Consider the following 24,307-nt stretch of genomic DNA (forward strand, 5'->3'; position numbering starts at 1 on the left):
AAAGTACATTTCCTTGTGATCCATGCGGTTAGCCTAGTGGCTGTGCGCTTTGCAACCATATGACTGGGGAAGGAGTGTCCCAGGTTCGATTCCCGTCGAAGACGTGAGGAATTTGAGGGTCTTGCTCGCGCATAGCCAAGTTAGCCGGTCTTGAGCGCAGGTAGTAGGGTTTTTTTCCGCCAGTTTATCTGGCGTTTTTCATCCCGCAAGCAGGTAAACCGGCACCACGAACACATACAGATCTACAGCCATAAATACTTTTTCTCCCCTGTTCCTATTGGGACAGGGGAGAAAAAGGAAGGAAACACCATACGAATAAATAAATAAATGTCATTGCGGACAGGTATAATGCTATGCGTTAAGGGACTTGCCACCTTTACCACGAGTTGCCTCAGTCCTGAAGATACTTCAGGCAGAAACTTTGTTTGCTTACACTTGGATAAAGGATTAAACTAAATTTATTATAATCTAACCAAGTGGAAAAAAACTTCCAACATCTTTCTCTAAATCCAGAGAAATTTAATAATAAGGTGATAGACCTTTTCGCAATTCGTATAGGTAAATATGACTTCTCCATTGCCTTAGTATCCCACTTCTAGTTCTGGTTCCCATTGACGAGACCTCAATAAAGGTCGAAACCGGTCTAGGTAGTGGTCCTTTTCTTAATGCATAGCATTATACATGTCCACAAGGAAATGTGCTTTGCATTATGGGAGATGCTGAGACAAGGACTGATGAGAGCTTAGTCCACCTTTACCACGAGTTGCCTCAGTCCTGAAGATATTATATGGGCAAACTTTGTTTGCTAACACTTCGAAAAAGGATTAAACTAAATTTATTATAATCACATATTCTTAAATGCTAACAATGTCAATTTCCTTCCTAATATCTTCATTTTTAATATGATTCTTCTGCTGATGCCAACTGCTCAGCCCCTCAGTTATCTCAGAACTCATCTGTGAACTCTAATTTCTGATCAAGTGTTTTATTTCTAACCCAACTCTCAGATCCATAACTTAAAGCTGGTTTGATTAAGGGTCAAAGCTGCATAACTGAGAGGAGACCTCCACATAGCCTTTAAAGGAATGTGGAGAACCGACCAGGGCTACTGACCTGATGTCCAATCCTGACCTTCTCATGGTGCACCCTGTCGGGTATCTACCTGGATACTAAACAAACGAGGATGGTATGATAATTTGAGATTTAGCCAAAAAAATTGTATTCTTATTGGCTTAAACCAAAATACAAAATCATGGTACAACATGACAAAATTTCTTGACGGCTGGAGCGTCACCCAGTTAAACAAGGTCCACGTTGTTTTCGCCATGGAACCAGGGAGAACAGCGATAAGTCAGCTACTGGAACAAAACTGAAAACACCATCCAACTCAACATCACCAGAGTTAAACATCGGTACTATCAACATAAGAAGCCTAAAGGCAAAGAAATGGAGCTAGCTGAGGAATTAGATAAGTAACAGATCGACATAATAGGGGTGACTGAAACAAAAAGGACAAAAACTGCTAGATATTTCTGAGCAATACATACAAAATGTTATATTCAGGAAATGAAAATGAAAGAAAAGAAGGAGTAGCCACATTATTCAACACTAAATATGAGGCTACTCTTCTTGAATGGCTGGCAGGCAGTCTCAAGTAGAGTGATGTGGGCAAATATGAGAATGGAAAACTGGAAGATGAGACTTATTTGTGCCTATGGTCAAACAGAAGGTTCTACTAAGGTACAAGTGGAGGAATTTTTTGAGGCTCTAGAAAAAGCAACTGACACAATGAAAAACGAAAAGTTGGTCCTTGTTGGGGATCTAAACAGCAGAGTAGGAAATGTCAGAATCAGATCTTCACTTAGTTGTTCCAAGTTTTTCCACCTATAAATTAAAGATACCAAGAAAGCAAAGCTAATAATAATGGCAAATACCTGTTGGATTTCTGCTCAGGACATGGAGTGGTTATTACTAACACCATGTTCCAACATAAATATGTGCATAAATTCACATGGAGAGAAGAGGCAAGGAATAAGAAAAGTCTCATTGACTATGTTATTGTTGATAGTGATGTTTTCTCCCTGGTGCAGGGCACCAGAGTGTACAGAGGATTTGAAATTGGAAGCGATCACTATATAGTTTTGAGCAGGATAAAATTGAATTTCATATTGAAAAGAATAACATGTAAGAAAGTTTTAAAGCGAATAAAAGTTCAGCAGCTCTCAGGTGAACTGTAGACTAAAATACACAAAGATTATTGAAGAAAAAATGAAAGAGTTTGAGAACAAGAACCAAACGTTGAAGAAAACACTGATTGATTCAGCCAGAGAGGCATGTGGTGAGGTTGTCTGCAAGGATAGAAAAATCAGAACTCCATGGTGGACACAGGAAGTTAAAGAGGCAGTGAAGGAAAAGAAGAAAGCATATCAAAAGTTCCTGGCAAATAAGTCAGCTTGTGCTCTTAGAGAATACAGAGACAAATGTTCAGAAGAACTGGACAGAGGGATGAATTCCCAATGATTGGAGAAGAACTCTCATAGTACCCGAACAAAAGTCATGGGAGGACTTTGGCAAGAACATAGAAAATAAATATCAAGAAGGTGGCAAAATATTCTGCAGATTGTTGAAGAAGCTTTGAAATGGAGGAAAGAGTACTGTAAAAGGACTTAGAGATGATAAAGGCGACATGAAAATGGGAGAAAAAGATATCCTTGAAGTATGGAGTAATTACTTTGAAAAACTGCTAAATGAAACAAGCAGTGATGACAGCACATTGGTAAAAAACACTGACCAGGCATGTAGTCAGGAATACATATCCATACTTGAAGTAGAAAAAGTCATCAAAGGCTTGAAATGTGGAAAGGCAGCAGGAGTAGATGATATTCAACCAGAAATGCTGAAGTATGGTAGTATAAGTCTTACGGTGGCTGCGCTCCATAGATCAGAAGGCCTGGACAGAGGGACGAATTCCCAATAATTGAAGTAGAGCTCTCATAGTACCCATATATAAAAAGGGAAATATAACTAAATGTGAGAATTACAGGAGGTATTTTCCTACTGAGTGTTACTGGTATGATTTATGCAAGTATACTTGAGAAACGACCGAGAAGAATTGTGAAAGAAACGCTGGGTGAAGAACAAGCTGGATTCAGGCCAAATAGAGGCTGTCAGGATCAGATCTTCACTTTAAGACAAATAGTTGAGAAATCGTACCAATATAACAAAGATCTCGATTTAAGTTTTGTCGATCTGGAAAAGGCATATTACAAGGTGCCAAGAGAGAAGCTATTCAATATGCCACATTTATATGGTTAATGGGGCATTATAGCAAGAGCAATACTTAGTTTTTATTTGAGTTGTAAGTCACCAATTAGAACTGAAGGAAGTACAGTGAGATGGTTTAATGTTAACCCTTTCTGCCCTAGTGATTCCAATGGAATCACTAACTTTCTTGGCCTTCATAGCCCATATTACATGTCGAATGTTTCCAATTCTGAAATGAATCATTTCATTGAACATGAAATTTCCATGAATCATTGAAAAAAAATACATTTTCATTTTCTGAAAAATGAAAATTTGAACATTATGAAGGAAAGTGGCATTAAACATGATATCAAAATTGGAGATGTTAATATAAGCTCTATACTTTATGCGGACGATGTTATACTTCTAAATAAATCAGCTACAAGTCTGTAAGATTCCCTTGACTAAATTGAATAACTGATGTGATAGATATGGTATGAAGGTCAGCAATAAAAAGACAATGACAATAAATATAGGCAGAATCGTTGAAAATATCAACTGTGTTGTGAATGGATAACCTGTGGAACAAGTAAAACATTTCAGCTACTTAGGCACGATTTTTAGTGAAGATGGTAAATTAAATATGGAAATAGCCAACAGAATCAACAAAGCTGGTATGGTAGGAAGTCAATTGAATAAATATATATGGAATAAGAGAGAAATTAGTCGGAACACTAAATTAGCTGTATTCAAGACAGTGTTCAAACCAGTCTTTTGGATCTGAGAGCTGGGTCAGAAGTAAAACACTTCACCAAAGACTAGAGACCACAGATATGAAGAGTCCTGAGAAATATCAGAGGCATGAATAGATGGCATCAATGGCAATATCATATTAAAAACAAGGATATTAGGAAAGAACTGGACATTGTCGGCATTCAGGTATGCGTTAGCAGAGCTAATCTCAGGTGGTATGGTCACTTAAACAGAATGATCGAGGAAAGATTAACAAAACAAGTGTTCTCTGCAAGGCTGGCAGGAAAACGACCCAGAGGGAGACAAAGATATAGGTGGATTGATACGGTACAAAGTGCCTTAGACGATAGAAATATAAGATCTGATAATGTTGTCTTGACAAGTAACACACTGATTTGGAGGAAAATTGTGGATAGGAAATTAGTAATGATGTAAATTTTTCATGTAGTACTATCATATCCTGTACATCCCTCGAGGGTACATGGCATTAATTTGATGATGATGTTTTGAACAATGTCTTATATACTGCTAGTGTAGCGTTTTGGCTAATTTCTCTTATTAAAAAATAAATTTATTCAAGTGGTTCCCTACTAACAGCTTTGCTTATTCTGTTATCTATATCCAAATTTAATTTGCCATCTTCATTAAAATAGATAACTGAATATTTTCCTTATTTTATAGAGGTTATCCACTGGAAATGCAATTCAAGTTTTCCATATTCCTGCCTATTTCAAAGTGTTTTTTTTTTTTTTTTTTTGTTGTTGTTGCTGATTTTCATGCCAAATTTGTTACAGCCATCATTCGATTTAGTTAGAGAATCCTGCAGAATTGCACTACAATGGATATATATAGGAGTAGAATGTCATCTGTTACTCATATGTGTGTACTTATAACACACACACACACACACACACACACACACACACACACACACACACACACACACACACACACACACACACACACAAAAAAAAAAAGACCAAGGAATTAAAGAAAACTTACAACTAAAGAAATTTTTGTTAAAATCAAAATGAATTAATTAAATAACTATGCAAAATAAACAGTGTCTATTTGTATATATTCCTAGTACAGTGAATGACTATGGAAACAAGCAAATCCATTTCAGCACATTGTGTGGGATAAGGAAATTTGCCGCCTTATGATATGTGCACTGGCATAAGTAAGCAAATTCAAACTGTATGGAATTGGGAACATAATTTGAATTCAAATCTGACAAAATTTCTGGTCCCTTGGACTCCAAACTCAATGGGGCATTTTGTGCATAGAAAGAAATACAATTTTTTTTTCTACAAAATCTTATTATCAGTCTTCATGATAAACAAAATCTCAGGCTACAAAATTGAAAATATTCAATTTATATACAATAATATATAATCATCATCATCATCAAATTTCTGCCATGTATCCTCAAGAGGTGTACAGGATATGATAGTACTATATGAAAAATTTACATCATTACTAACTTCCTATCTACAATTTACCTCCAAATAAGTTTGTTACATGTCAAGACTCCAACATTATCAGATCTTATATTTCTATCGCCTAAGGCACTTTGTACTGTATCAATCCACCTATATCTTGATCTTCCTCTGGGTCGTTTTCCTGCCAACCTGGCAGAGAACACTTGTTTTGCTAATTTTGCTAATCTTTCCTCGCCCATTCTGTTTAAGTGACCATACCACCTAAGATTAGTTCTGTTAACGCATTCCTGGATGCTGACAATGTCAAGTTCGTTCCTAATATCCTCATTTTTAATAAGATATTGCCATTGATGCCATCTGTTCACGCCTCTAATCTTTCTCAGGACTCTCATACCTGCGGTCTCTAGTCTTTCGTCAAGTGTTTTACTTCTGACCCAGCTCTCAGATCCATAAGTTAAAACTGGTTTGAGCACTGTCTTGTATACAGCTAATTTAGTGTTCCGACTAATTTCTCTCTTATTCCATATGAATTTATTCAATTGACTTCCTACCATACCAGCTTTGTTAATTCTGTTGTCTATTTGCATATTTAATTTACCATCCTCAGTAAAAATCGTGCCTAACTAGCTGAAATGTTTTACTTGTTTTACAGGTTTCCCCGTTCACAACACAGTTGACATTTCAAACAAATCTACCTATTTTCATTGTCTTTGTCTTTTTAATGCTGACCTTCATACCATATCTATTACAACAGTTATTCAATTTAGTCAGGGAATCTTGCAAACTTGAAGCGGATTTATTTAGAAGTATAACATCACCCATAAAGCAAAGAGCTGACATTAACATCTCCAATTCTGATATCATGTTTAATACCATTTTCTTTCATAATATGATCCATATAGATAATGAATAACAGAGGGAATAATGTACATCCTTGTCTCACACCAGATTTAACATTAAACCATCTTCCTGTACTTCCTTCAATTCTAATTGCCAACGTACAACTCAAATACAGATTAAGTATTGCTTGATGTAATGCCCCTTTGACACCATATACCTGTAGTGTATTGAATAGCTTCTCTCTTGGCACCTTGTCATATGCCTTTTCCAGATCGACAAAACTTAAATACAGATCTTTGTTATATTCCCATGCTTTTTCAACTATTTCTCGTAAAGTGAAGATCTGATCCTGACAGCCTCTTTTTGGCCTGAATCCAGCTTGTTTTTCACCAAGATTTTCTTCCACAATTCTTCTCAACAGTTTCTCAAGTTACCGGCACGGGTCTTGCATGAAGCGTCTAAGGAATTATCGGTGCCCTTGACCATGTGGTTTAATCTGAGTCTTGGGTCTGGTTTAGTCCCAAAGGTGTGGAAAGAGGGGAAAATAGTTTCACTGCATAAAGGAGGATCCAAGACTACGGTTGCAAATTACCTACCGATCAGCATATCAGGAGTCGTTGTCAAGGTCTTGGAGAAAGTAGTCAAGGGAAAAATACAGGAGTGGATTGATGAAAATGAGATACTGTACAGGGGACAGCATGGCTTTGTGAAGGGTAGATCATGCCTCAGTAACTTGCTCAAGTTTTATATCAAGGTGATGGCTGAACTGGATAAGGGAAATGGGTTTACAGTGATACTGCTGGACCTGGCAAAGGCATTTGACCACATGTAATTCTAATCCGTAAACTACAACATATGGGAATGGATATAGGGTTCGTGAGATGGATAGGTGGGTGGTTGATGGAGAGATATCAAAGAGTAGTTTATTCAGGAGTAGAGTCCAAAAGACGGCCTGTGACTAGTGGTGTGCTGCAGGGTTCTGTTCTTGGACCACTGCTGTTTAATCTGTTCATTAACGATATAGGGAAGGATCTAAGTGGAACAGTTCATTTGTTCGCTGATGATGCAAAGTTGGGTAGGGCGGTAGTGAATGCAGAAGATGTCAAAGTCTTGCAGGATGACTTAGATAGATTGGAGTTCTGGGCTAAGGAGAATGGATGTCAATTTAATGTGACAAAATGTAAGGTTATGCATTTTGGGGTGAAAAGATTAGCAGCAGTATACCACATTGGTGGAACTGTACTCCAAGAGATTGATGAGGCCAGGGACTTGGGAGTGTTGGTGGATAGGGAGATGAAGTTTAGGGGGGCACATTGCAAAAGTAGCTAAATCAGCTCATCAACTCACTTGGTTGTTGAAAAATACCTTGACAAGCAGAGACAAGCAAGTTATTGTACCTCTGTACCGAGCCTTGATATGACCTCACCTCGACTACTGTGCCCAGATTTGGTCACCTCGGTTCCTTCTTGATGGGGAGAAGGTGGAGAGGATCCAGAGGCAAGTGACTAAGATGATAGCAGGTCTATGGAATGAACCATATGAGAACAGGTTGAAGATTTGTGGGCTGCAGAAATTAGTTGATAGGCTGAAAAGGGGAGATGTGATTGAGACATTCAAATGGCTAAAGGGTTTCTATAGAATTAATTCTGAGGATATTTTTGAGATCAGGACTGGTGGTGGGAAAACTAGGGGACACCTATGGAAGCTGGGCAAGAGTGTGGTTAGCAGGGGTGTTAGAGCTGGGTTCTTTACTTTTAGAGTGGTAAATGAGTGGAATAAGCTGCCAGAGTCTGTTGTGGGTGCTATGACGGTGAGCGAGTTCAAATGTCGTATAGTTGTGTGGACATGATGTTTAGTGCCTCCCTGGAGTCGCCTGAAATAATAATGATAATAATAATACTTGCATAGATCTTGCCAAGAACACTCAGTAGAGAAATACCTCTGTAATTCTCACATTCAGTTTTATTTCCCATTTTATATATGGCATTAGAGCTCTACTCCAATCATCGGGAATTTGTCCCTCCGTCCAGGCTTTCTGAACTATGCAGTGCAGCCACTGTAAGACTTTTATACCACCATACTTCAGCATTTCTGGTCAAATATCATCTACTCCAGCTGCCTTTCCACATTTCAAGCCTTTGATGGCTTTTTCTACTTCAAGTATGGATATGTATTCCTGACTGCATGCCTGGTCAGTGTTTTTAACCACTGTGCTATCACTGCTTATTTCATTTAGCAGTTTTTCAAAGTAATTACTCCATACTTCAAGGATATCTTTTTCTCCTGTTTTCATATCACCTTTATCATCTCTAACTCCTTTTACAGCACTCTTTCCTCTATTTCTAAGCTTCTTCAACAACCTCCAGAATATATTACCACCTTCTTGATATTTATTTTCTATGTTCTTGCCAAAGTCTTCCCATGACTTTTGTTTAGATAGTTTTACACACTGTTTAGCTTTCTTACATTTGTCTCTGTATTCTCTAAGAGCACAAGCAGACTTATTTGCCAGGAACTTTTGATATGCTTTCTTCTTTTCCTTCACTGCCTCTTTAACTTCCTGTGTCCACCATGGAGTTCTGATTTTTCTATCCTTGCAGACAATCTAATCACATGACTTTCTGGCTGAATCAATCAGGGTTTTCTTCAAGGCTTGCCATTGAATCTCCAAGTTTGGTTCCTGTTCTCGAACTCTTTTATTTTTTCTTCAATAATCTTTGTGTATTTTAGTCTACAGTTCACATCTTAGAGCTGCTCAACTTTTATTCGCTTTAAAACTTTCTTACATGTTATTCTTTTCAATATGAAATTCAATTTTATCCTGCTCAAGACTATATAGTGATCGCTCCCAATTTCAAATCCTCTGTACACTCTGGTGTCCTGCACCAGGGAGAAAACATCACTATCAACATAGTCAATGAGACTTTTCTTATTCCTTGACTCTTCTCTCCATACGAATTTGTGCACATTTTTATGTTGGAACATGGTGTTAGTAATAACCAGTCCATGTCCTGAGCAGAAATCCAACAGATATTTGCCTTTATTATTAGCTTTGCTCTTTTCTCCAAATTTTCCCAAAATATTTTTGTATGTCTCACAATAATTTCCTTCTCTGCTATTTAGATTCCCAACAAGGAGCAACTTTTCCTTTTTCATTGTGTCAGTTGCTTTTTCTAAAGTATCAAAAAATTCCTCCATTTCTACCTTAGTAGAACCTTCTGTGGGACCATAGGCACATATAAGTCTCATCGTCCAATTCCCCGTTGTGATATTCGCCCACATCACTCTACTTGAGACAGCCTGCCATTCAAGAAGATTAAGCCTCGTATTTTGTGTTGAATACTATGGCTACTCCTCCTTTTCCTTGATTGTCATTTCCTGAATATAACATTCTGTATTTACTTTTCAGAAAGATCTCACCAGTTTTTGTCTTTTTTGTTTCAGTCACCCCCATTATATCAATCTGGTACTTATCTAATTCCTCAGGTAGCTCCATTTCTTTGCCATTCAAGCTTCTTATGTTGATAGTACCGATCTTTAACTCTGGTGATATTGATTTCGAGTGTGCTTTCAGATTTGTTCCAGTAGCTGACTTTTTGTTGTTTTCCCTGGTTCCCTGGCAAAAACAACGGGGGCCTTGTTTAACTGGGTGACGCCCCAGCCGGCATGAAATTTTGTCATTTTGTACCATCATTTTCAATATTCATTTAAGCCAATATGAATACAATTTGGTAGATTAAATCCCAAATTGCCAGCCCATCCTCGTTCGTTCAGTATCCAGGTATTTCGTTCAGATACCCAACAGGGTGCACCACGAGAAGGTGAGGATTGGACATTAGGTCAGAAGTCCTGGTCAGTTCTCCGCATTCCTTTAAATGCTATGTGGAGGTCTCCTCTCATTTATATAGCTTTGACCCTTATACACCCCCAATAATATATAATAATAATAATCAAACAGTGGTCTATATTTGCTTCATTATTTTTCCAGAGTTTCCAAAAGTATATTGCATAATATCATTATACAAATTAAAATGCGTTCAGTAGAGAGGATATATCAAAAAAATCTTCAATATCAGGAAATCTATCAAAAAACTGAAATAATATTCCCCCAGAAGAGTATTGAGTTGATAAATCAAAAATGTAATTCATTTTTAAATTGAATCACTGTTTCATAAATTTTTCCTATTTTAATAGTATTAAAAATACTAATACTACTGGTATTAGAGTAATTAAAAAAAGAGAACCAACAGACAATTACGTGAAGGAAAAGATACATACCAGAAGCAGTAGAAGGAGGCTGGTTAGAAGAACTCTGTCTGACTGAAGGTGTTGCTGTAGTTAGGGTAGGAATGTTAGTAAACTGGCTTTGAAACTGAATAACACAATTGTATGAACAAAAGTTACGTATAGAAGCATCACTCATAGTAAGATGATACTGTGCAGGTAGATTCTGATTGCAATGATCACATCTTATGCTACGGGAAGAAGATGCATTTAAACTAACCCTGAACATTGACAAGCAATTGAGAGAACAGAACAGCTGGACATGATTATTTGAGTCTACTCTTTCAATCATATCAAAGTTGTACTTCTTTACCTATTAAAAAATAAAAATAATACATTAGGGTAAAATAATTTCAAAGAAAATAACTTTTTTTTTTCCAGAAATAATCAATAAGTTATTTGATAAGTATTCATTGTGAAAGAGGGATTAAAAAAAAACAGAAAAGAGAGAGAAAGCATTTATGTATCTAACAAACAACAACACAAAACAAGTAATGCTCTTGATCTAGAAGATCTTAAAAAACAGTTTCCTATTACATATTTGATCATGGAAGTTTGGGAAGCAAGTCACTTGAAATCCCACATCAAGCCTTCTAATTACTGAGAAAGAAGAATTTAAAAACAGTTAAGGAACACACTCAAGAAAATAATTCATATCATTTTTATTCCTTAGAATTTGACCCTAAATAGAACTGCTTTCTTAGGATAATAATACATCTCTGGCATACTTTAGTACTACTGTCTTGTAAACAGAGTAGCAAAAGATTCAAGCTAAAACACTGTGTGTGTGTGTTTTAACAAAAAACATATACAATCAAAAAAAGTTACAGTAGCCCTCCCCCCCTCTTTTAGCAGTGCTAGAGATTTTGCGCTTTAATGGGAAGTTGAAATTGCTTTTTTTTAAATTTTTCTTCTTAATTTAGAAAAGCTTTTATAGTTCATTTTGTGTTTTTATTTTGAGACTCAGAAAAACTGATATATCAGTATTTCTTCAAATATCTACACTGATCAGCTACTTTATTAGGTACATCTTTATCATACATGGAATCCATCACTTAAGTACAGCATTCTGTGTCTGTTCTAGGCTATAAATACTGACAGTCCCTCGACTTATGCAAGGGTTACACATTTCACTCTACATAACTAGAATTTCATGTAAGACAGATTTAACACTCTCACTCAGTAATCATCATACTCCAGTACATACATGTTTTAAAGGTTATTTCTATTAGTTTCATTCACAGAATTCACACACAGATTAGATTTTAATATGTAATTATTAACACAAAGTAAAGTAATACAGCATAAACGGTGTGAGAACATTGGGGGGGGGGGAGAGTTTGGCCATTTGACTTTTATATGAAATCATTATGTGATAACTGAACATTTCGATTTTCATCTCAAGTACAATTATCAAGCATTTACATTCATTTTTCCCACTTCTCTTCCTTCCTGTCTGAAGTCATAATCATATTCTAGCACATTTCGGACAAATTATGGAGACTACAACAGTATTAGAAATACTGTTGTAGTATTTCTAATAAAGAAATTATGTCATTTCTAATGACATAATTTGTCATTTCAGACAAATTATGGAGACTACAACAATATTTCTAATATTGTTGTAGTCGCCATAATTTGTCTGAAATGATTGCTGATCACCATGCAACACTAAAGGAAAAGTATTCTAGCACAGTGCACACAAACTCAAAAAATATATGGCACAGACACTAAAAATATATACAGCATGAAAACCTTAAAAAATGAACACAAATACAATGAAATATGCAACACTAAGCCAATGCAAATATAGCATATCTGTGTTTAAAGCAAAATTAGGAAAGCAGATATATATGCATATATATATATATATCATGTGCTATTTGTCTTGCTTAAAAATGCCCTTTAGATGCTGTGCAAATAACATAGGCTGGCTGAAGTTTTTATAATTCCTCACTTTCTTAGCCTGTACTAGCCTTTCAGGTTAATTTGTTAAGTCCGAATTTACATAAGTCGGGGACTACCAATGAGCAAGTAGGCAGTGGATTTTGGTCTTAGCTAATAGTACGGTATAGTGCAAGAAAAAAAAAAAAGTACTGAACTTAGACATCCTTTTCAGTATGCATGCTAAGAGATATGCTATTCAACTGCATGCATATTAATAGAAGAGCACATGTAGAGTCTACACAATTATACTTAGCCGAAGCAATAGTGTTAATGTTGGAAGAAAAGACATTTATTGCTCAGCATTATTTTTCATTCATACAGAATTTGTAGAGCAACTCATCTCAACATCACTCGATGCCTTCATTTGGAATATGCTGAAAGAATGGGTATTCCACCATGACCCGTCTTCAAACCTTGATGAACTAAAGGATAAAATTACACAATAGACACAGCAGATGTTCCAACCCTTGTTCTCCAACTTCACATGCATTACGAAAATGTACCAAGTGCCCATTTCGAGCACATAATCTACCATCGTTAATGCTTTATTCGACCAAGATTCCACAGATAATCGCTGATGTACATATCATCATGTGTAAACATATATTTCTTTGTTAATAAATCCATCTACTCCGTAACATGGGGTGCTTAAGGGTCAAAGCTGTATACCTGAGAGGAGACCTCCACATAGCCTTTAAAGGAATGCAGAGAACCGACCAGGGCTTCTGACCTAATGTCCAATCCTCACCTTCTCGTGGTGCACACTATTGGGTATCTACTTTGATACTGAATGAACGAGGATGGGCTGGCAATTTGGGATTTAGCCGACCAAATTGTCTTCTTATTGGTTAAACCAAAATAAAAAATGATGGTACAACATGACAAAATTTCATGCCGGCTGGGGTTTCGCCAGCTTAAACAAGTCCCCCGTTGTTTTCGCCAGGGAACCAGGGCGAACAGCAAAAAGTCAGGTACTGGAACAAATCTGAAAACACACCCCAACTCAACATCACCAGAGTTAAAGATTGTTACTATCAACATAAGAAGCCTGAATACAAAAAGAAATGGAGCTAACTGAGAAATTAGATAAGTACCAGATTGACATAATAGGGGTGACTGAAACAAAAAAGACCAAAACTGGTGAGATCTTTCTGAGCAATAAATACAAAATGTTATATTCAGGCAATGACAATCAAGGAAAAGAAGGAGTAGCCATAGTATTCAACACAAAATACGAAGCTTAATCTTTTTGAATGGCAGGCAGTCTCAAGTAGAGTAATGTGGGCAAATATAAGAATGAGGAACTGAACAACAAGACTTATTTGTGCCTATGTTCCCATGGAAGGTTCTACTAAGGTAGAAGTGGAGGAATTTTTTGATACTTTAGAAAAAGCAACTGACACAATGAAAAAGGAAAAGTTGGTCCTTGTTGGGGATCTAAATAGGAGAGTAGGAAATAATTGTGAGACATGCAAAAATATTTTGGGAAAATTTGGAGAAAAGAGCAAAGCTAATAATAATGGCAAATATCTGTTGGATTTCTGCTCAGGACATGGACTGGTTATTACTAACACCATGTTCCAACATAAAAATGTGCACAAATTCATATGGAGAGAAGAGGCAAGGAATAAGAAAAGTCTCATTGACTATGTTATTGTTGATAGTGATGTTTTCTCCCTGGTGCAGGACACCAGAGTGTACAGAGGATTTGTAATTGGAAGCGATCACTATATAGTCTTGAGCAGGATAAAATTGAATTTCATACTGAAAAGAATAACATGTAAGAAAGTTTTAAAGCGAATAAAAGTTCAGCAGCTCTCAGGTGAACTGTACACTAAAATACACAAAGATTATTGAAGAAAAAATGAAAGAGTTTGAGAACAGGAATAACCTTGGAGATTCAGTGGCAAGCCTTGAAGAAAGCCCTGACTGACTCAGCTAGAGAGACATGTGGTGAAGTTGTCTGCAAGGATAGAAAAATTAGAACTCCATGGTGGACACAGAAAGTTAAAGAGGCAGTGCTTTTAGAAAATACAGAGACAAATGCAAGAATGCTAAACAGTGTGCAAAACTAGCTAAACAAAAGTCATGGGAGGACTTTGGCAAGAATATAGAAAATAAATATCAAGAAGGTGGCAAAATATTCTGGAGGTTGTTGAAAAAGCTTAGGAATGGAGGAAAGAGTGCTGTAAAAGGAGTTAGAGATGATAAAGGTGACATGAAAATGGAAGAAACTTTGAAAAACTGCTAAATGAAACAAGCAGTGATGACAGCACAGTGTCAAAAAACAGTGACCAGGCATGCAGTCAGGAATACATATCCATACTTGAAGTAGAAAAAGCCATCAAAGGCTTAAAATGTGGAAAGGCAGCAAGAGTAGATGATATTTGACCAGAAATGCTGAAGTATGGTGGTATAAAAGTCTTACAGTGGCTGCACTGCATAGTTCAGAAAGCCTGGATAGAGGGACGAATTCCCGATGATTGCAGTAGTGCTCTCATAGTACCCATATATAAAAAGGGAAATAAAACTGAATGTGAGAATTACAGAGGTATTTCCCTACTAAGTGTTCCTGGCAAGATCTATGCAAGTATACTTGAGAAACGATTGAGAAGAATTGTGGAAGAAAAGCTGGGTGAAGAACAAGCTGGATTCAGGCCAAATAGAGGCTGTCAGGATCAGATCTTCACTTTACGACAAATAGTTGAGAAAGCATGGGAATATAACAAAGATCTGTATTTAAGTTTTGTCGATTTGGAAAAGGCATATGACAAGGTGCCAAGGGGGAAGCTATTCAATACTCTACAGTTATATGGTATCAATAAGGCATTATATCAAGCAATACTTAGCCTTTATTTGAGTTGTAAGTCAGCAGTTAGAATTGAAGGAAGTACAGGAAGATGGTTTAATGTTAAATCTGGTGTGAGACAAGGATGTACATTATCCCCTCTGTTATTCATTATCTATATGGATCACATTATGAAGGAAAGTGGTATTAAACATGATATCAAAATTGGAGATGTTAATCAGCTCTTTGCTTTATGCAGACGATGTTATACCTAAATAAATCTGCTACAAGTTTGCAAGATTCTCTGACTAAATTGAATAACTATTGTAATAGATATGGTATGAAGGTCAGTAAAAAGACAAAGACAATGAATATAGGCAGAATCATTGAAAATGTAAACTACGTTGTGAGCAGAGAACCTGTTGAACAAGTAAGCCAATTTCAGCGACTTAGGCATGATTTTTAGTGAAGATGGTAAATTAAATATGGAAATAGAGAACAGTATCAACAAAGCTGATATGGTAGGAAGTCAATTGAATAAATTCATATGAAATATGCGAGAAATTAGTCGGAACACTAAATTAGCTGTATACAAGATAGTTTTCGAACCAGTTTTAACTTATGGATCCGAGAGCTGGGTCAGAAGTAAAACACTTGACCAAAGACTAGAAACTGCAGATATGAGAGTCCTGAGAAAGATTAAAGGCGTGAACAGATGGCAATATCATATTAATAATGAGGATATTAAGAAAGAACTTGACATTGTCAGCATCCAGGAATGCGTTAGCAGAGCTAATCTCAGATGATATGGTCACTTAAATAGAATGGGAGAGAAAAGATTAGCAAAACAAGTGTTCTCTGCCAGGATGGCAGGAAGATGACCCAGAGGAAGACCAAGATATATTTGGATTGATACGGTACAAAGTGCCTTAGATGATAGAAATATAAGATCTGATAATTTTGGAGTCTTGACAAGTAACAGACTGATTTGGAGGAAAATTGTAGATAGGAAGTTAGTAATGATGTAATTTTTTCATGTAGTACTATCATATCCTGTACACCCCTTGAGGGTACATGGCAGGAATTTGATGAAAATGACTCCGTAACATATATCATTGTAGTTATTGAGTACTGTGTTTTTGTGCCATACCAGTTCAATGGCTCAAACATGTGGAAAGATGTCTATATGTATAAGGCACTGCAGAAGATTAGAGATCTGCAAGTTGTCCAACTGTGTCATGCAGACTGCAAACAAGAGTATACAAAAGAACATGTAGGTAGCTTATTATGTCTATATACGAATGCTAGGGGTATCAGAAACAAAGGGGTAGAGTTTGTTGCCTTGGTCAATATGTTGGGACCTCAGATTGTAGGCATTAGTGAGACCTGGCTATCAGAATCAGGCATACTAACTGGTATTGAGTGTAAAGGGCACAGTATTTTTAGGAAGGATAGACAGGATAGGAGAGAAGGGTCATGCTGTTAATGATATCAGATGACTAGAATCCAGTTAGTGTTGAAAACAATGATTGTAGTATTAGTAACAGTATTTCATGCAGCAAGGAATTTGAAGTCATCTGGTGCGAGGTAAAATCTAACAAGATTAAAGTTTTTATAATTCACCACTTTCCTAGCGCCCAAAAAAGTACTTAACTTCTATACCCATTTCAGTACACGTGCTATGAGATATGCTATTCAACTGCATGCCCATTAACAGAAGAGCATGTGTAGAGTCTACAACATTACATTTAGCTGTAGCAATGGTGTTGCATTTGAAGAAAAGACATTTATTGTTGAGCATTATTTTCATTCACATGCAGCTGGTAGAGCAAATGGTCCAAGAATGGGTATTCCACCATGATCTGCCTTCAGCCTTCAAACCTTGATGAACTTAATAAACCCGTTTACTCCATAACATATATTCGGTACATTTTTTTTTGCACCATACTGTATTTTGAGAAAAACGGATGATAGACAGCTAACGATTTATTAAAATTATTAGTAAAATAAAATTATTCAAATAAATTTATTTTAATATTTATTAAAATGTATTTATTTAATTAAAATTAAAATTATTTCAAAAATTACAATTTATTAAAATTATTACTAAAATAAAATACAATAAACAATATAAAATAAATACATATTTTGAATTTTTTAAAAATGTACAAAATGATGAAAAGGAGGAATTAAGATTGAAATATGTCTCATTCAACTTGAAATTCATTTCACTGAAGATATAAAACAGTGAAAAAACAGCTAAGCACCAGGAAATGATTGACAAGATAAAGACGTAAAGTATTTGCTTACATAGTTTTATACAGTTATACTTGTTTCACTTTCTTTTAAGGTTACATGGTGATCAGTATTCATATTTACGAATTTAGGGACACAAAACACATGTTGAAATGATTATTTTACTTATTATTAATAAGTAAAATAATCATTTTACTTATTATTAATAAGTAAAATAATCATTTTACTTATTATAAAAAAATAAAAATAAAATTAATAAATAAAAAACAACAATAAACCCTGCTAAAGTCCTCCTGTACTAAGATTCTTCGGATTTGTACAGTTCAGATTGTTATACTACTTTCTTCTGGACTTGTACAGTTCAAGTTGCTATTGAATGTTAAAGGAAGAAAGAAAAAAAAAAAACACTTCACCAAGTCTTGTATTGAGATTTTTCTTTGGCTTGTTCTTGTTACTATAAAGCACATATGGGCAACCTCCCGGCCAGCGGGCCAGATCTGGCCCTAATCTATTTCAGTGAAGTTTGTCTGATTCGTGGTGGGAGAAAACATGGTGTGTTCTACTAACTCACATTAAGCTGACGTCATATGACTTGCGCAAAACACACTATGTTTTCTCCAACCAAGGTCTCTTTCTCACTTTGACTAGTGGCGTATATGAACGTGTTACAACATGTCACTTGCATTGGTATTGCGCTTTGTTCGGTGCCTGCATTGATGTTATGTTCTGTTTCTTCGGTGCCTGTGTTGATGGTGTGTTCTGTTCAGTGCCTGCGGTGTAGAATACAGTTTTGTTTGACAGTTCTGAATATCGCTTATAACTTTGGGACAATGTCAGGGGTTATGGAAAAAAAAAAGAAAAGTAGATGCAGAGAATCTTCAATTTCAAGACAACTGGACGGAGGGTTATTATTTTATTCTGAATAAAGGTTTGCCTGTATGTCTGCTGTGCAACCAATCCGTATCCGTCAACAAAGAATACAACTTGAAGAGACACTACTTCGAGACATGCGGATCACCCAAAAACTGATGGACAACTATGAAAAGATGAAATACAAAAGTTGAAGAACTTGGATACCCAGCAGCAAATGTTCAACAAGCAAAGAATGCAGCACCACAGCCAGCTTTGTGGTAAGAGAAAAAATCGCTAAGCATTCTAAGTCATTTGGTGAAAGAAAATTTATCAAAGAATGTCTGCTGGATGTTGCAAGTATAATATGTCCTGAAAAGAAAAAAAGACTTCGAGAATATTCGTTTGTCGAGACGTACTGTTGTCAGGCGGATAGAAATTATGGCTGATGATATCAAAAAAAGTTTAGAAGAGAAGATTGCTAGATTGGAAGCATTTTCAATTGCTTTGGATGACAGCACCGATGCCTCCGATACAGCACAACTAGTAATATTTATTCAAGGAGTTGATGCAGATTTCAACATCACAGAAGAATTATTGGCGCTTCATCCGTTAAAAGGAATAACTACCGGTGAAGATATATTTGAAACAGTCAACATAGTCTTCGAGAGATTTGGGCTTAAATGGAGTTCACTATCTGGCATATGCACTGATAGAGCCACTGCAACAGAAGGGATTTATTGAAATAGTTCATGAAAAAGCAATAGAACTACAGATCCATCCGGAAAATTTAACAAATTTTCACTGCATTATCCACCAACAAAATCTGTGTGCAAATCGATTAAATTCACAAATGTTATGGAAGTTGTAGTAGCCAGTATTAACTTTATTAAGTCACGTGCACTTAATCACGACCAATTTAAGAAGTATTTGACAGACCTATTTTCGGATTATGAAGATGTGTCTTATTATTGTGAAGTGAGGTGGTTGAGTAAAGGTAAAATGTTAAAATGGTTTTATGATCTGAGACAAGACATTGCAGATTTTATGGACATAAAAGGAAACACAATTAACCAAGTAAAAGATGATGAGTGGGTATGTGATTTAGCATTCCTTGTACATGTCACCGGATACCTAAACGAACTGAATCTTAAATTGCAAAAACAAGGACAATTGGTTCATGAACTGCATGGACATGTCAAAGCTTTTGTAATAAACTAAGATTGTTGGAAAGTCAGATAAGAGCTAAAAATTGTTATCATTTTCCTACTCTAGCAACTCATAAAAATATCCCTTATAATTGTTATGGAAATGAACTGATAGATGAACTAATAGAGCAATTTGATACAAGATTTGCTGACTTCAAAAACAAAGACTCCACATTCGCTATATTTGCTTGTCCGAGATGTTGATGCAAATAATGTGCCAGAAAACTTACAGATGGAACTTACTGAGCTTCAGGCAGATTTAGGGCTAAAATCACAATTTAACAACATTGCTTTGAGACAGATTTTTTTATAAATTTTATTTGGTGGAAGAAAAATATACAAATTTACACGCCTTTTCAAGAAAAATCATTTGGTCTTTTCGGCAGCACATATATGTGTGAGCAGTTTTTTTCGAGGATGAAATACAATAAATCAAAAATTTGGACAAGAATAATAGACGAAAACCTCAAAAATTCTATGCGATTATCCTTAAGTAACATTAACGTCAATATTGATAGTCTTGTAGTTGAAGTACAAGGCCAATCATCACATTAAATTGTTTTATGTCGTTAATTATATTATAAAATTTATGTAGAGCTTTATACCAAAGCATAATATTATAAATAAATGAAATATGAAGTAGCAATTTGTTTTAATTGATTTAATATTAATTTATTTTATTTAATAATTTGGTCCGGCCCTTGACTCGGAGACAGAATGATAATTTGGCCCGCGAACTAGGAAAGGTTGCTCATGCCTGCTATAAAGGTTACAAATGGGTCCTCCACATTCTTGGAATGGTTAGACCATCATTTTTGTTCAGATTTGGATTATATTTGAGCATTTCACAGGCTTCTTTAAATTTTCTCTCGAACTAGGTTTTGGTGCAGTGTAGGAACTTGGTATCTTCCAATCAATTCTGTGGTATGTTTGGAGTGCATGGTCAGAAAGACCGTTTTTTCCAAAATGGAGATATTTAATGTGTCGTTGGTGTTCGTCCTTCCTAATTGGAATGGTTTGCCCTGTTTCCCCTATGTATGGTAGGTTACATGTGCATTGTATTTTGTCAACCCCTTGATGGGCTAGGTGTGGAACTAGGTGTGTCAATAGGCAACTTGAACTGTACAAGTCCAGAAGAAAATCGTAGTATAACAATCTGAACTGTACAAATTCAGAAGAATCTTAGTACAGGAGGACTTTAGCAGAGTTTATTATAGTTTTTTATTTATTTATTTATTTATTTATTTTTTATTTTATCACTAGAGATCAGGCTAAGAAAAAGATTAATTAACAGAGTTGATTTAATTTACCTTTATAGAGTGCAAGAGCATGTAGCTTGGTTTCCTATACACATGTATCTTTCTGATGATGACCTCAATACAGGGGTCGAAACGTCCAAGTGTTATTTTATTAATAATAAGTAAAATAATCATTTCAACACACGTGTTTTGTGTCCCTAAATTTGTAAATATGAATACTTGTTTCACTTTAAACATATGAAGAAATTTAAACATATTCAATTGTTACTATTCCGAAATTTTGCTATTAATCAGATTTTATATTATATGACAAGGAAAATGCTGAAAATCATTTAAACTGCAATAGCTGATTTTTTTTTTTTTACTATGACTATTATGAATGCTCTTCCAGGGAGTCCAAGAACTTATTGAGGGGGAGGCACTTCAGTAAAAATACCCAGAATTTTAAAGAAATATAATATCATGTAATATAAAACCTTCTGTCATAGGTCCCAAGACCTATGACAGAAGGTTTGTGTGATTTTTTTGAAAACTGGAAGGTTGTAGGTATTTGGGAAAACAATATGGAGAATTGTTCCAAAGAGAAGAGGTGTAGGAAACGAAGGAAAAGGATAAGAATTGGTTTGATGAGTTTGGAGTTGAATCATATTATGGGGTGTTACCGTCAGCTGCTTGTGTTTATATGGGTACAGCAAAGTGGAAGGATAGTAGCAGCCAATTCAGAGGAGCAGGAAATACCTACAGAAGGGACACAATGCGGTAACAGAACATTTATGAAAAAGTGACTGGTGGGAGACAGTGAAGGGAAGGATCAATTAAGCAGAATGCTTGCTTCTGTACTTCTGAGGGAAGTTTTAGGTGCACCACCACAAATGTGGGAACAGCATACTAAGGTTGGGTGGTTTTGAGCTTTATAAAGTATCAAGAGTTGAGCAGGAGGGGGGGGGGGATGAGAGAAGTACCATTTAGAATGGAAAAGAATACCAAGTTTCTTGAAGACTGAAGGCCACTTTGGACCAGACATGTTTAATACAAACAAGATTACATGTGAGAGTTAATCTGAGGAGAGAATAATGAAGAATGAGTTACCTGAGCACTGCAGGTATTATATGGTGTTGAGATGATTAGATTGTATGTGTTGACTTTCAGAGATGAGAAATCAAAGAGGCCAGTGAAGTATGGAGAATGGTAGAGGCAGCAAATGAAAGCAACGAAGTGAGATAAGGATATCTTGAGCGAAAGCAGATCATGTAAATTGGATTCCAGGTGTAATTATTTTTGGCATGGGATATCAAACCTGAAAAAAGCACAGGTTCCATCCTTCTTGCGAAAGCCATAATTGAAAATGAGGAGCCATGTTATTGTGAGAGTGTCAACTGGGATTGAGCTTTATATAGCATATAGGGTTTGGATGACTGTGGGTTAAAGTGCACATCACTGATATTGGAATTAAGAACCTTCATGTTAGTGAAGTCAATTTGGATTTTTTTTTTTTTTTTTTTCTGTGTGTGAGAAATTCTGAGATTTTGTTGTTTTTTGGGGGTTGTATTTCTGTTTTTCCCCATTCATTGTAGAATTTTTGATGTTTTTTGAGATTTGTTGGTGTTTTTTTATTTCATAAGTGTATTAAGCAGAAACATTATACCAGTGACCAGAAAAATGTGCATAGCATTTCAAGAATATACAGTGAATGAAGACACAACCCAAAAAAATCATTCAAAAATGTCAGGTGATGAGTCACTTAATGTACAATGTGTGTGATGAGTGACCATAATAAGTTCCATATAAACTCACAGCAAATTTCAGAAACTATCAATGTAAATGACTTATAGATTAAAATACTGCCTAGAGAATTTTAACCTTTCTGACACATAAGATTAACAATCCTGCATTTTATCAAATATAAAATTATACACCAGAAGATTGGCCTGTCTTTTAGTATAATTGCAAAACCTTTTTAGCTGAGCACTGAATTAACTCTTAAGAGACCTTAATATATAAATTAAATCATCTAGAGTTCTGAACACATCCCTGATTGATGAAAGAGTCTTCATTTTGCAAGTTTGCAGGTACGGGGATTGCATGATAGTACAGTATCTGTACCTGCAAACTTGCAAAATGAAGACTCTTTCTATCATATCCTGTACCCTCAAGGGGTGTACAGGATATGATAGTACTGCATAAGAAATTTACATCATTACTAACTTCCTATCTACAATTTTCCTCCAAATCAGTCTGTTACTTGTCAAGACTCCAATATTATCATTATCTTATATTTCTATCATCTAAGGCACATTGTACCATATCAATCCACCAATATCTTGGTCTTCCTCTTGGTCGTTTTCCTGCCAACCTGGCAGAGAACACTTGTTTTGCTAATCTTTCCTCGCCCATTCTGTTTAAGTGACCATGCCACCTGAGATTAACTCTGCACGCATTCCTGGATGCTGACAATGTCCAATTCTTTCCTAATATCCTTGTTTTTAATATGATATTGCCATTGATGCCATCTGTTCATGCCTCTGATCTTTCTCAAGACGCTCATATCTGCTGTCTCTAGTCTTTGGTCAAGTGTTTTACTTCTGACCCAGCTCTCAGATCCATAAGACTGGTTTGAACATTGTCTTGTATACAGGTAATTTAGTGTTCTGACTAATTTCTCTCTTATTCCATATGAATCTATTCAATTGACTTCCTACCATACCAGTTTTGCTGATTCTGTTGTCTATTTCCATATTTAATTTACCACCTTCACTAAAAATCGTGCCTAAGTAGCTGAAACATTTTATTTGTACCACAGGTTCTCTGTTCACAACACAGTTGACATTTTCAACGATTCTGCCTATTTTCATTGTCTTTATTTTTTTATTGGTGACCTTCATACCATATCTATTACAACAGTTATTCAATTTAGTCAGGGAAAGGGACTTGAAGCAACAAATGAGGATAAACTTAAGTTGGGACACGTAAGAAGTACATTTTAGTAAGCCTGCATCATCAATCTGTTAACAAGTATTATTAACTAGAGCATGAATAGTCATAGCTGATTGGTTGGCTGGCTGTTTTGAATTTATAGCTGAAGTAAATACGACCATGAGGCTAGTATAATAAGTCTGTAAATTACATGTTATTGTGGCTGGTTTGTCTGTTTCTGTGGGAGGATGAAAAGCCCTATCACCTCCACATCAGACTGACTAACTCACTTTCAGCTGAAAAGACCTGAAAAAAGTTCTTTGCGTTCTAGATGGGATTTGAACCCATTTCTTTCCAACCAAAGGGCATTGTCGATACCAACTGGGTTATGGAGACTCTGAACAGTCAGGAACACAGTTATTATTGATCATTCTCTTCAAAGGTGAAGTCTTCAAGTGTTTAACTCACTTGCAGTGAAGTATCCAAAGTGAGTCATAATCAGGATAATCAGTCAGTGCACTTTGT

The 24,307-nt window shown here is 35.9% G+C and overlaps 1 protein-coding gene across 3 annotated transcripts in view; it reads right to left on the minus strand.

The window, feature by feature from the left end:
• The window catches only part of LOC150100777 (zinc finger MYM-type protein 4-like), a 521,809-nt gene that overhangs the window by 350,550 nt on the left and 146,952 nt on the right, over positions 1–24,307 (minus strand). For all 3 annotated transcript variants that reach the window (XM_090402210.1, XM_090402209.1, XM_090402211.1), the window contains exon 10: positions 10,557–10,875. In XM_090402210.1, coding sequence (XP_090258336.1) covers positions 10,557–10,875 — 319 coding nt within the window. The remainder of the gene's footprint in view (positions 1–10,556; positions 10,876–24,307) is intronic.

The sequence above is a fragment of the Typopeltis vanoorti genome, chromosome 12, assembly GCF_054136105.1.
Source record: "Typopeltis vanoorti isolate ZY-2024b chromosome 12, IOZ_Tvanoo_1.0, whole genome shotgun sequence".
NCBI lineage: Eukaryota > Metazoa > Arthropoda > Arachnida > Uropygi > Thelyphonidae > Typopeltis > Typopeltis vanoorti.